The sequence below is a fragment of the Gymnoscopelus microlampas genome, assembly GCF_963454915.1.
Source record: "Gymnoscopelus microlampas genome assembly, chromosome: 17".
NCBI classification, from domain to species: Eukaryota; Metazoa; Chordata; class Actinopteri; order Myctophiformes; family Myctophidae; genus Gymnoscopelus; species Gymnoscopelus microlampas.
This window is the reverse complement of record NC_139954.1, coordinates 27865670-27880640: the sequence shown is the minus strand read 5'-3', so window position 1 is coordinate 27880640 and position 14971 is coordinate 27865670. Positions and strand designations below refer to the sequence as shown.

Genomic DNA, 14971 nt, shown 5'->3' with positions numbered 1-14971 from the left:
TGCTGGGAGCTCCCGGTGTCAATGGCAGTGACGAACGGGCCCCGTTCTCCCTGCTGCCATCTTCTCACTCACCATTGGTAGCCCCCCATTAGTAGCCGGCCTCCGATGGTTGTCTACCAGGCTTGCGTGGAGATTCATAGTAGCTTCTTTTGTACCTGTGTACATGACTCCTATGGTAGTAGGTTGGGAGGAACATCATAATATACCTTGAGTGTCTGAAAGAAAGAACAAAATAAATTGACATACATGTATATTGTACCCTTTCATGACAACTTCAACAATACCACAACACAACATACACAGCCTAGGCACAGTATACTAGGTACAGCCACTGAACATATTCATTGCTAGACAGTCAAAGGGGCTGGGGTAAAGTAAATTTTATATTGGATAGTTGACCGATATTCAACTACAGAGCTACTCGGGTGTCAACAAAGTACTCAACTTTAATTGTAATATGTATTTTCAATTTCTAAACCCAATGAGATATTAACGCTCAACATACTCAACATTGTGCAGGAGTATGCATGTGAGCCCACCCTTTAGATTTCTCATTTCAATATTTTGAAAGTTTTACATGAATATAGTATTTTTACATTTTGTTTTTATTACATAACTTGTGTAATAATTACTACAATAATGGTAGAACTGCACTTAAACGCCTAGATTAAGCAGAGTACTTCTTATACAGTAGCCATATAGATAGCCTAAATAGGTATATCCTAAATAGGTATATCCTTCAATGGTCAAGTGACAACTGACAAGGGTTGTCAGTCATGCTTCTTCCAACTCAGAAACATTGCTAAAAATCGAGTCCCTCTTTTCCTTTTGTTGTCATTTGCAGACCTTGAACAAGTCATTCATGCTTTCATTTCATCAAACAAATAAATAGTATAATTAAACAATCATTGGTAAACTGTTAAGTTACATACATACTCACTTCACAGCACACAACAGTGCTTTAATCCTGACTAGTTGTTGTTTCACCAAGTAAAATAATACTAATTACACACAATTCAGCTCTATTGAACATGTAAATGTTATTGTTAACTCACCTGGGGAAGGGAAAAAACAACAGTTTGTCACGACGAGTCTTTCAACAACAGTCAAAGATGTGACGCAGCTGTTTTTCAGTCCCTGACGACACTGGCAGCTCTTCTTAACTTCCACAAGGTAGAACGTTTCATTGCAGGTTGTTTATTTCACTCTTTTTATCTTTTACCAAACATAGCTTGTAGTCTAATGGAGACCTCTCATGTCTGTTTACAGCACCGTGTGGGGGAAGGGGGCGGGGCAACTGGAGGATTTTAAAGAGCCCGCGTGCAGCCTTACTTTGGGCAGTGTCTACCAATAACATTCATTGTGTGTTTACTTTCTAGGCCAATGGTTCTCAAACTTTTAAATGCCAAGATCTCCCCTCATCTCTTAAGGCTTATGTGTGTGTCCCTTATTGCACTGATAGGGACACACTTTGTTGCTTATTTTTGGGTAATCAATCAATGATACACAGCTCATATACATACTATAATACGGGTTGTTAACCACTTAAATTAAACCCTCTGGACCAGGGGTCTTCAATGTTTTTCAAGCCAAGGACCCCTTAGTGGAGAGAGAGATGAAGCAGGGACCCTACTACATTCAGCATATTGCATATACTCACATATTTTCAGCTTCATAGATTTGTTTGATAGCACTATCATCAGTGTAAATTCATGCTTTTCCTTAATGTGTAAACCCTCAATACTTGGTCTGCCCTTTTTCCCTCTACAGTATCTCTTCACCAAAAATAGTCAATCTACAAGCTCACAACGTATCAAAGTGCAAGCCTTTGTGAACTCGTAGAGCTGCTGTTTTTGGCAAATGTTTCCCCCAGAATAGGGATGCTAGGGTTCAAGTGGGTTAATGTGAAAAAAAGATGTGGCGGCCCCCCTGTAGTAACTGGACCTGAGTTGTCTGTACTTGGACCGCTTTCTGTCTACATCAAATCTCTTTGCCAAAAATACCCAATCTACAAGCTCACACCGTGTCAAAGTGCAACACGTTGTGAGCTCGTAGATCTGCTATTTTTGGCAAATTTTCCCTCCAGATTATGGATGCTGGGGTTTAAGTTCATACTATACAAAAACTGTACATAGTGAGATTATCTCTGGACGTCCCTTATTTTTCTTGGAAACAAGGGACGCCCGGCCGGGTGTCCCTTATTTGAATGTCATGTACTTGGCAACCCTAGTGAGAGTGGAGCAACAAAACGAAACAGCCAGACGCCACGTCCATAGGAAAAACCTTTTTATTGAAAAACATTTTCAGTTCGTAACAGACTGGGTGGAATGTGTGTGTCATCACTTTTTCCGTTTCTTTTGAAAGTGTTTTTGAAACATTTAGTTTCTCACGGCGGCCATCTTGAACTGCAACGAGGAGGGGGGCGGGGGGAGTATAACCATGTGAAAACAGAATTTAAAAACCAGGGGTAGATGAACAAACAACGCAATCATAATACTGTGTTTACTTACAAACTGGACAGAAACCAAATCATAAACAGAACAAAAAAAATAATAATAATTCAATAAATATTTATGGTACACACCTATGGCACAAATATGCAGCAGTCGGTTTGGCAAGTTTCTCTCTGTTTTCTTTTTTTTTAAACCAAATCACCATGGAAACAGTGCAAAAGGGGAAGGAGTGTGAGGGACACGGGCTTTTCCATCGAGCGCTAGCTAAAATACATAGCAAAAAATTCAAATTTTATACAAAACATCTTACTTTAAGAGTTTATAAAAAAATGTTTTATTGGGTTCTGGTCAATATTTACACAAGCTATTTACCAAAAAAGTAGTATGCTCTGTTTTTACTGAAGTGTATTCCATTTTTTTTCATTCAGTACGTTTTTTTGTGTCGTTTTTTGTTTTTCCTTTGCTTTCCTAAAAAGGTGAATAAGGCTATCGTAACAACCCAGGATTCCATATACAATACAAACATTAATGTATTTACAGTTGTCTTACCTACAGAATTACGGTGCAAAATTACTGAGTCAAGTGACCAAAGGGCTGACCATACGAGCAAGGCATTTTACAGTAGCCTGAAATACTTGTCCCAGCCTTATACCCAGCCTTATACTTTGTCGCACAATGGCGGTGCAAGCCAGAAATAAGCTAGCTATAAGCTCAGTCGTTCACGGATCCACTGTGTTGTGAGCTTATAGATCCGGCATTTTTGGCGTGCGACTCCGTCGTACAACGGAGTATAAATTAGGCATGAGCGCCGGCACCATCACAACATTGCTGTGACACTTCGAACTAGGTCGAACCACAGTCAACACCGTGAGGGCGCCGGCTGCGAGTGTCGGCTGGGATAAGGAAGTCAGATTTCAAAGAAACTAATAAGATTGTCATATTCTGCCGCAGTCACACAGCAACTAAACATCCTTCTGATATCGATGTCTTTACGTCTTATTTCTTAAATACCTGTCCAGGTATGTGACACATCTTTAAATGGTTTTCATTTTTCACAGTTTACCTTTTTTGAACTACGGCACACAGTCAGAAAAAAAACAAAAAAAAGGTTAAAAATAATACTACAAAAAAGAACAAAAAAATAAAATAAAGTAAGAGAATATTAACAGCAGGCTCGTGTGACGCACTTTGCTAGTGTTGTGTTGTTTTTGTTGTGTCGATAAATCTTTCAGTGGTTAAGAACACTTTCCATAGGTGTTGTATTTTTTTTTCTCAGAATTGATTAAAAAAATAAATAATTGCATATTTGCAGATTTGTGTAACCTCTTAGAGGTACAAACCTCAGATCATACAAGGCTTGGCTTTTCAGTGAAATTTGATGTTCGTTATGAACAGATGACAACATTGACGATGGGCTGATATATTCATGTTCAGGGGCTTTGGCCTACGATCGATTCACAACGTTCTCAAGCCAAAAATAACAACAATGCATGGGAAATAAACCAAATCTAGCTGTCTACTGCTATGTAGGCTTGCTCAAGGGGAGATGTGCACACACAAGCACACTCACACACACACACACACACATCGGACATGAAGTGAAATGAGGATTTGTGAGGAGAGAGGGGCGTAGGGGGTAATATCGACCTTTGGGAAATGCTACAGTGTGTGTGTGTGTGTGTGTGTGTGTGTGTGTGTGTGTGTGTGTGTGTGTGTGTGTGTGTGTGTGTGTGTGTGTGTGTGTGTGTGTGTGTGTGCGAGTGCGAGAGACAGAGAGAGAGAGAGAGAGAGAGAGAGAGAGAGAGAGAGAGAGAGAGAGACACACACACACACAGCTACACTGCTGCTTGTACAGTATATAACTCTGTGTGGAGCTATTTTTGAAGTTTGTTGACTCCCCCTGCCCCCATTCCCAGGACCTAACCCTGTGTGTATGCATGCATGCGTGCGTGTGTGCATGCACGCCTGTGTGTGTGTGTGTGTGTGTGTGTGTGTGTGTGTGTGTGTGTGTGTGTGTGTGTGTGTGTGTGTGTGTGTGTGTGTGTGTGTGTGTGTGTGTGTGTGTGTGTGTGTGTGTGTGTGGTTGTGTTTGGATGTCATAAGTACATGGGAGTGGATGGGTGAGCAGATATCAAATAATCCAAAACCTAGCTTGCATAATGTGCACTTTATTATACCATAATATATTAAACATACACCTCCTGACAACACTGTGCTCTGTGTGTCTATCATAAATAAATTCTGCTTTGTCATTGTTGTTTTTTTTGTTTTATGCTTTTAATGTCCTTTTATTTTAAATGTACATCGATTTAGTAAAAAATCGGAAAAGTAAATCAAAATGTCACAAAAATGGAAATGCTAAGGAGGGTTTGAGATGTCATTAATGTCCCTGTGCTTTATTTTATTTCTTTATTTTATTTTTATCCTGGAGGAGGAGAGCATCTGATCACTAACTCTTTTGGGCCCTTGGGGCCCCCTTATTCTTCTGTCGGACCCCTGGAGGAGTCAACATTAAGCCTGACTTATACTTAGTTGCTCGCTGGTGTTGAGGATTTAAGTATACGGAAATAGCAGAAGTTCACAATGCGTTGCATCGTGACATATCGTGAACTTGTATATCTGCAATTTCTGGTGCGTGGCTCACAACAAAGTATAATCAGGCGTTTACAGTACCTACTAGTAGTGTCAGCCATCAGCGCTAACTCTGACTAGATCGGGGGGAGGGGGGGTCTTCTTTTGAAGCAGAATTGGCGCTAAAGCTAACACTAACACCTTCCTTGCTTTCTTTCGTCCTTCCTTGCTTTCATACCAAGGACAGATTTGTGTCCCACACTAGCCCTCATCACTAAACCATTCCTGAAGTGGCAGGTTCAGCTGCTCTCCTATCTCTACCTTAAACTCTCTCTCTCTCTCTCTCTCCCTCCCTCTCTCTCTCTCTCTCTCTCTCTCTCCCAACTCTCTCTGTGGACAGGCCTGGAGGTTGGAGGTACCAAGAAAGGGGGTTAAAAGTGCTGCTCTATTGTATATATACGAAGGCCCTCCAGCCTTCCCAGAAGCCACCTGGGAGGTCCCAGCGTCCACAGAGGGTCGACAACGCGCACCCTGTCCCCCTGGAGACAAGAGGGCGCAAAATTCATGAAGTAAAAACAAAATACCCCCATAACGCCCCCTTTTCTCGTCTCACACCATTCGCTGCTCCTCGACAAAGACTCTGAGATGCGTGGGTTTCACTCGTGTCTGAACGACGGTACGACTTTGAAGCGTAAACGAACCGCCTCACCAAAGGAAAGGAGCAAAAAAACATCTGCACGTGTAATATTAACCAGGGAATGAAAACCCAGATATGACCAAAACAAAACAACAACACAAAAGATTGAAATACATACAAAACAAACAATGAACCTGTGTATTCTTTTTTTCATCTCCAAACCTTCAAGTAACATCTGAAATAATGTTTTTCGTTTCACTAAACATGTAAAATGGCAGCTGTGGAACGAGGAGAGATGGTGTTGGCCGTAAGTAGACCCAAACTGTTCACAATGACGGTGTGTGTGTGTGTGTGTGTGTGTGTGTGTGTGTGTGTGTGTGTGTGTGTGTGTGTGTGTGTGTGTGTGTGTGTGTGTGTGTGTGTGTGTGTGTGTGTGTGTGTGTGTGTGTGTGTGCGTGCGTGTGACAGAGGTGAGTGAGGGGGTGTGATGTCCGAAAGAGGAACGGTTCTGTCTGGTGAACTCCAGTCTGGCTAGTGAGGAAAATGGCGGAGGTGGCCATTTTGTGAAGTGACTTCATAGTTGGCCTATTATCCTCTCTTTCGTTGTCTCTTTCACTCTCGTTTTCCAGCAGTAGTCTTTTTTTGTTTTTTTAAGCTGAAGCCCGAAACACAACAGAGCGAGTGAGAGTTTGTCTCTTCCTCTCCCCTCTCTTCATTTCCTGGATTCCCTCCCATCCGTGTATCCATCTGTCCATCTTGTCCAAAAACAACAAAAGAGACAACCACACACACACACACATACACACACACTCACACACACACACACACACACACACACACACACACACACACACACACACACACACACACACACACACACACACACACACACACACATGCTGCACGACCGTCTGTCTGCCAGACATCCACGGCACGAGCACGGCAACAACGCCGGGATGTCCCGCAACGCGCCGCTGGCGTTAAGGGTCCTTCTCCCACCTCGCCTCTCCCAGAGGCCCCAGAGAGCAGCAGCAGAATCCATTGTGGTCGTTAATGTTTCTCTCTCTCCCTCCCTCTCTCTCTCTAGAACAGGCCGATCCGCCAAAGAAAAGAACAAGAATCTAGACGACAACGAGAAAACGTTCGGAGCACGAGGAGGAGTAGGACGTGGAGGAGAGGGTGGGGTGGGCACCAGAGAGCAAGTGAGCGTGAGAGAGATAGAGAAATAGAGAGAGAGTTTGGGGGGTGTTTGACAGGCAGGCGTTGTGGGGGGGGGGTCGTCACCAGAACACCCCCTCCCCCCTGAACGCCGTTAAGTGTCACTCTGCCAGGGACCGTCCACAAACACATCTGTCCGTGTCAACGCTGTCCATCAGACCTTGTAGTAGATGTTGGCGGGGCTCTGTGGCGGCATCTCCTGCACGATGTACACCGGGTGCCCGTAGTCCCCGCTCACCTTCTCGTAGTGCGGGCAGAACACGCTGTCGGCAGTCCGCAGCGGGATGATGATGTCGCTCGGCTCCGAGCCGTTGTTGTTCCCGGCCCCGCCCCCCCGCTTGGGCGTGGCCAGCGTGCTGAGCGACAGCGCGGCGGCGTGCTGCGGTGAATGCTTGCGGTGCCGCCGGCGGTACTTGAGCAGCAGCAGGACCAGCATGATGATGATGATGATGAAGATGACACTACCGGAGGCGATGCCGGCGAACAGCGCCACCTCGGACCCGATGACGGAGGACGTCTTGCCCCCGGTGCCGCCGGAGCCCGTGCCGCCGGAGCCGTCGCCTTCTCTGGAGGCTTGGTCTGGATGGAGACACGGAGAGAGAGACATTTAGTATCCAGAGTGACTTACAAGTGCGAGATCAGGGTAAATGGCACGAACCCTCGTCAACAGTAACTAGGATACCAGGTAAACATCAAAACTAGCATCTGTCTAAATAACATTCTTAGCATATGTGGTTGAGAAATAAAAAATCTCAATATCAAAAAAACATGTGACCAGATATATGTAACATATATGAGCATAGTAAACTTGTACAGTGGCACCTGTCAAGAAGGTGACAAGAAGGGATACAAGGAGAGAGAGGAGTCTAAGGAGGTGAGTTTTCAGACTGTGGTGGGAAAATGGGGAGTGAGTCTGCAGTTCTGTCTGCTCAGAAAGACAGAGTGAGAGACGTGATTGAGTGAAGGGATGTAACGGATCTAAAGGGATCCCAGTGGAGATCAAAAAGATCCACCTTTCGAAAAGTGTTTCATTTACTCACGACCCACTCACAACGACGTGTTGTGAGCTTGTAGATCTGCTATTTTCAAGTATATTTTGATGCCAGTACCTTTGTACTTCTAGTCAACTAAAATGTTGCTTGTAACAGAGTATTTCTATATTGTGCTATCGCTTCTTTTACAGACCACTGTCTGCGACTGTGCTCTGGGTCTATTCACTGAGTGAATGTCTTTTTATGGTGTTATGATGGAAGACAGGCAGACAGCACAATGGCTCAGAGAATGAAGCCTGCCTCTGGAAGGCTTTCAGAAAAAAAGAAAGGTCGCATTCGATCGTGAGCCATTCAGATTCAGAGAGTCACAGCCACGACCTTGAAAGCAGGACGCGCCGCAGCCTGATAGCAGATACAAACGGCTGCATTTAGATACCGTACAAGCGAACGGCACTTAGATTAAATTACGTTTTTAAAAGACATCCAAAAAGGGAATTTCATTTTCTAAACAACCGGCACTAGAGGAAGAAAGGGAGAAATAAATCACCCAATGAGGGAGATATTTGATATGATCGTGACACATCAATTATGTGAGCCAAGCGTTGCTCTCTGCAGGAGCTGGGAGTTTTTCCAGCACCTCCAGGGCGGGTCTGTTCCTCTCTCCCCCAGGACGTGAGCCCGTTCCCTGGGCAGTAGGATTACTGTCTCCCCCTCCCTGGCGCTGTGTCCCCCCCCAGGGGCCCTACAAGTTCTGCTCATGCCATGGAAGTGGGCTTGCGTGCGTGCTTGTGTGGCATGTGTGTGTGTGTGTGTGTGTGTGTGCGTGTGCGTGTGCGTGTGCGTGTGCGTGTGCGCGTGCGCGTGCGCGTGCGCGTGTGCGTGCGTGCGTGCGTGCGTGCGTGCGTGCGTGTGTGTGTGTGTGTGTTAGATAAGGGATATGGCAGGCAGCCCAAAAGAGAGGGACCATCTCGTTGTTTTACAAGGGGATTATGCTGCCTCAGAACCTCTTGACACCCATACTGCTCTGCTCCGAGATGGATGGAGGGATGGATGGATGTGTGTGTGGGTGGGGGGAATTCATGCATCTGCTTTTGATATCCCAATTGATATCTACAATTTTTATGGCTGGTGGGGATATGTTTTATCCCTACTTCTGATCAGACTGAATTAATTACATTTCCTTTTAGAAAATGTAAACTGTCTAATATGTTTGATATTCGTTTGATAATATCACAATTAAAAAATTTCAATAACGATGCAAGTTAACCACATTAAACGCTGACGTCTCTATTTGGGAGATTTTTGTGAGCTTGCAAGATCTGCTATCTCCGCTATTTGTTGTATCATGAAGTATATAGGGCTTAAGTGGTTAAAGTAGGTCTGATTAAGTGGTTAAGTGTTGTTGTTTTCTTTATAAACTGAACCCTGGATGGACGGATGGATGGACAGAAGAAAGAAGGGAGGGAAGGAAGAAGCGAGGGAGGGATGGAGGGCAGAAGGGAGGGATGGACGGACGGACGGACGGATGGATGGAAAAACAGAGAGGAGGAGAGGAAGGTGCTGACGCGGGCAGATCGCTGCGCCAGCGTGGATTTATGGGCTGGCTGTCGCTGGGATTTGGGAAGGAACACAGGAACAAAGTCACCTCCCCCATCTGTCCTGCAGCCAATCACGGACACACGGACGGATGGAAGGTTGTTTATATAGGTCAGTTCTCCACTCTGTTCCTCTTTCCCCCAAACTCACTGCATGGTGCAAATGTTTGGTCCCATTTCAGCAGTTTTTAGAGGGGGTGGGGGATTATAAACCCTATATACTTTGTTGACCGGAATCCCCCAGGGGTCTATACTAGGGCCCCCTCCTTTTTTCCCCTCTGCACCAGTGGTTCTCAAACTTTTACATTTCAAGAATCCCCGTAACTATGAGAGTGTACAAGTGGAACCATGTGGGGGGGGGGGGGGGGGGGGGGGTTCTGACTCTGTCCTGGGGGCCTGTGGTCTGAATTGCAGGGGGCCGAGGGCTGTATCGAGCCCCCCGGCCCCCAAGGAGAAGGACTGCATCAGCCCCTGAGAAGCCGCAGCGATGGATATCGGCATTATGGGCAACATTCAATTACCAGCCTGATGGATTGCTGACCTTTTTCTTTCTGAACACACTCACGCACACATACTCACGCACGCGCACACAGACACACAGACACACGCACACACACACACACACACACACACACACACACACACACACACACACACTGAACCCTAGGGTTGCTATTCTGAGGGCAAGCTTGTAGATCTACTATTTTCAGAGAAGAGATTTGGTGTAGAGCACGGGGGGGGGGGGGGGCGGAGCAAGTATATATATATATATATATATATATATATAGTATAGAGCCCTGGGGGACCCCAGTTAACTAAGTACGGGGTTTGCGTGCCCTCTCTGATTTAAGCTGACTCCACAAACACGGACGAACACACAACATGGTTTCAATGAATCCCTCATTTGATGAGCGTCTCTCTGGCTTTCTCACCTGTCTTCTCCAGCACTTCGTTATTTGGTTTGTTGTTCTCATGCTTGGGCGGGTGTGGCAGTCTGGTGGGGTTGTCTTTGGGTGGTCTTGGGTCAGAAGGATCTGCAGCAAACACAAAGAACAAAAAAAAATCAGTTCAAACCCTATAGCGTCCCTATTTTGGGCAAGTCGTTATAGGCAAACATTTTTTTAAATGGGGTGATATTTTTTTTAATAGGTCTTTAAATAGTCATTGCTATAGAGAGTTCAGTAACAGGGCTCTGACGGTCTCTCCAGCGCTTTAGTAAACAGAAAATACATTTTCCCGGTCGGCAACGTGTCGCCTTGCGACACATTGTGATCGTGTAGATCGGCTATTTCCATCGTATGACGGTGCCAGGCTTAAATGATTCTAATGGTCAATTGATTTCTGATCAATCTCGGTTGTAAGGCCAACACATACAGAGAAACACAAAGTTCTAACACAAAGGTGCATCTGTGCTGCATCTTAGATCAGTGTAATGTGTCAAAAGACAAAACACTACAGAGACCAACAGACTATAATCCGACAACAACCAGCAGAGCATGCAAAACAGCGAAAAGAGTGAGATCAAGCCCAAAGGACTCATGGCCTTTATAAAAAATATAATCCATCAGGGAGATAGATGGGGCTGCAGACACAGGCAGGGCTGTGGCACACACACACACACACACACACACAAACAACTAAACAACTGTTTTGTACCATCAGTATTCTCTTCCACGGCAGATCGCATGGCACCTATTCCGACATTACAATCACTTGTCTGTAGCTTAATCCCTCTATTGTCAGCTCTCGACCTACTGTTTGGTAATGTTACACTGCTTTTCTGAACACTAGAACCCGTGTTTTGGCAGCGGCTTCTATTCTCGACCCCAGGACTACTTCTGGGTCGTGTTGTGTCTCTTTCAACAAATCTGGAGCTGCTATTCTCTCATGAAGCTCCTATTGAGAACACCAGGCCCACTTTTCTTTTAGCTCCCATTCAGCTTCTGATGTCTTTTTCTCAGCTTGTCCGACCTTCAAACTCAAAATTCCCAGCGTGCGTTGCCGCCACTACTTTCAGGCCCAAACGCAGCTCCTATTCTCAACAACACAGACACGTTTCAGCCCAAAAGATCACCTCCCTGTGATCGGTGCTAGATAGGGGTGTGCCGATATATCGTCCCGCGATATATCGCGATACGTTTTCGCGACGATATGTATCGTTTTGGAAAAAAAAAATATCGTTTTGAAAAAAAAAAAATAAAAAAAAAAATCTTTTTTTTTTTTTTACACCAATCAAAATAATCAGGCATGCAAACAGCCCCGAGGTGAAAAGGGTGACAACATGTTGTTTTTTTTCGGGTCAGGTGTCACACTATTGCCCTATTTGGATTCAAAACGGCTGAAAAGCTACAAGTTTGCATGTCTGAATAATGCAAAAACAGAATTATTTGTTTGCATTTCCTTTTCTTCTCCCCCATTTATTTTCATAATAAAAAAAGTGCGTATCGTATCGTATCGAAATCGTATCGAAGTTGTGAGCCAAATATCGTATCGTATCGTTTCGTGAAATTAGTGTATCGGCACACCCCTAGTGCTAGACCCACATTACTGTGGAGTAACTCCCTCTACTCTCCTCTCCTCTCCGTCGGAGCGTGCCAGCTGTGATTAATTCTCTGACCTTCAGTGTGTGTTTGTGGGTGTTTCTGAGGAGAACACTGACCTACAGATATTACAGCTCCAGACGTATGCTGCACATTTAGGAATTAGCATCGTCATTAATTAAAAGGCAAGGGAGGCAGGGGCCTGTTACGGCCCATACGTACTTGACAGCTCTGTGTGTGTGTGTGTGTGTGTGTGTGTGTGTGTGTGTGTGTGTGTGTGTGTGTGTGTGTGTGTGTGTGTGTGCGTGTGCGTGTGCGTGTGCGTGTGCGTGTGCGTGTGCGCGTGCGCGTGGGAGCGTGCACAACATTTCCACTAGATTTACATCTGGGCCCCCGCCCACCCATGCACCCACCCACCCGCACGAAACCGAAGACGTCATGGAGACCATGGAGCTGATCCTGCTATGACCTTATACGGGCATGTTCCTGTTCCTCACGCCCATCCCATTTAACACGGCTACAATCGGACATTTTCAACTCATAGATCTTGTCATTACTGGTTTTAAAACGTGTCATTTGTAGCAAAATGACACTTCGGTCTCTCCTGTATGAGCACAGAGCTTCTTGATGTGATCATTTGATTTGAGGGACTGTGTCATCGTGTTATCATGGTGCTTTACAGTGCAGACACTGACAGTATACTGTTAGCCTATCATGATTTTCCAGCGTCTTCTCAACATGGCTTGCTGATATGACTCTACTCACTCTGGCCCACTTTCATGATTATCCTCATGGATTTGGTCTTGCACACGCCTCCTTCCTGGTTGTCTATGCCCTCCATGGTGCCGTTAGATGTAGCTAGAAAGAGAGAGAGAGAGAGAGAGAGAGATGTTAGGATTATAGCCACCATGCTAGCAGATCACAGTAAATACAACAATGCTTCAAAACGTTCTGTAAGACGGCAAATAGACACCAAAAATCCTTGGTCACAAAACTACACTGTGACTCCCTTTCAGACTGTTTGGGTTCTCCGCACACTAAACAAAGATGGTGATAAATAGCACTAAAAGTGGTTCTTTGGCTTGGAATCATATAGTTATAGCCCCTATCTTAAAAGGTGCTATATAGAACTATTAGAGGTGCCTAGAGAGAGAGTGGGGGAGGGGAAAAGGAGGAGAGGAAATAAAGTGGAAGAGGAAGGAAAATTGACAATAAAAACGAAAGGCTGCGTGGTCGGCCATTTTGGGGGGCCACACAATGCAATGAAGGTTTTATCGTAACATTAGCAGGTGACGACACTCCAGGGAGCACTGGCCAGTTATAAAAATACACTCTCACATTTAAAAAGCTCTTAACACTCCCATCTGTAAGGCAAAAAAGCTGCTGCCAAGGCACACATAAAGAGAGGACAGATAGACAATATAAAGCAACAAAACAGGATCGTAAACTAAAGCCCAATTTATAATTCGGCGTACGATGAAAAGAAAATAGCCAATATACAAGCTCACAATGCGTGTGAGCTTGTATGTCGGCGCACAACACCGTGGAGCATGGATTAACCCTGAGAGAGGAGGATAGGGTTTTCACTTTTTAGTGTGAGAGGGAGAGAATGAGAGGCAATGAAAGAAAATGGCAAAATGAGAAGAGACAGAGGGAGGAGATAAATGTCTGGATGACGGTCAGATGAAACGCGTTCATAGGAAGTTAAATGGGTGTTTAAAGTGTGGTGATGACAGAAGAGGCGCTCTAAAGACTGTGTTTAAGGACCTGGCAGATGGAGGAGGCCTGAAACAGATGCTTAAAAGGCCTTCTTTTAAGATGGAAAGAGAGCCATTTTAGTTTGGATTGAACAATGTTGCATATGTGTGGAGAGCAGATGTGGCCTGCACATGTAGTATACTCAGTCAAACACACACACGCGCGCACACGCACGCGCACACAGAGTGCTGCCCTGTCATGGTGTCATCAACAGGATGCGTTCAAGCCATTAAAACTCGGTGCCCTCCGCATTGATCTCATTTGAGCCAATGGTATAGTCTGTTGTGTCTCTGTGCTGCCCCCGCAGGCTAATGGCTGAACTGCAGCTGGTTCAGCTAAAACCCAGCTTGGGTGTGAGCTGGACAGAGAGGGAGCGCGAGGGAGCTCTCTCTCTGTGTGTGTGTGTGTGTGTGTGTGTGTGTGTGTGTGTGTGTGTGTGTGTGTGTGTGTGTGTGTGTGTGTGTGTGTGTGTGTGTGTGTGTGTGTGTGGTGTGTGTGTGTGTGTGTGTGTGTGTGTGTGTGTGTGTGTGTGTGCGTGTGCGTGTGCGTGGCTTGTGGTCTATCAGGTCAGTAACACAGGCTAATGAGCTGCCGGGGTTTTAGCCGCCTGGCTTTGTGACAGTGTGCGCTGGCCTGACCCCGTCTCTATCCCTCCATTCATCCCTCCATCCATCCCACCATCCATCCCGCCATACACCCCCACCCAAGTCCACACAACCCGACAACTACTCTCTCTCTCTCTCTCTCTCTCTCTCTCTCTCTCTCTCTCTCTGCATCCTCTATGCGAAAGGGATGGCGCCTCACTGCCTACACGCACACACATAATGCATTGCACGCACGCATGCACACACACATATGCCACTGCTCCTCAAATCTCACTCAGAGTGTGATTACAAGAATCATCAACTTCTTCATTGTCAAATAAACCTTCTCTCACTGTTCTCTCAAGTCTTTCTTTCTTTCTTTCTTTCTTTCTTTCCTCTCAGACAAATCATGCACAAGTCGACTGTGATGTCAGCAGACACATGTTGTGCATGTTAACGAGGGCTTCTTCTCTCTCTCTCCTCTCTCTCTTCTCTCTCTCTCTCTCTCTCTCTCTCTCTCTCTCTCTCTCTCTCTCTCTCTCTCTCTCTCTCTCTCTCTGTTTCTCTCGCTGACCGGTAGCTTTCTAGTGGAGTCTGAAAAGCACATTACGAACAAAGCTTCT

At 45.4% G+C, this 14971-nt stretch overlaps 1 protein-coding gene across 1 annotated transcript in view; it reads right to left on the bottom strand.

Moving 5' to 3' along the window:
- Window positions 1-5862: 5862 nt before the first annotated feature.
- LOC311064906 (ephrin-B2a-like) overlaps window positions 5863-14971 on the bottom strand; it is a 28386-nt gene continuing 19277 nt past the window's right edge. The window contains exons 3-5 of the mRNA XM_084084954.1: window positions 12772-12864; window positions 10399-10500; window positions 5863-7458 (exon numbers count right to left, since the gene is read on the bottom strand). Coding sequence (XP_083941080.1) covers window positions 7034-7458; window positions 10399-10500; window positions 12772-12864 — 620 coding nt within the window. The 3' untranslated portion in view covers window positions 5863-7033. The remainder of the gene's footprint in view (window positions 7459-10398; window positions 10501-12771; window positions 12865-14971) is intronic.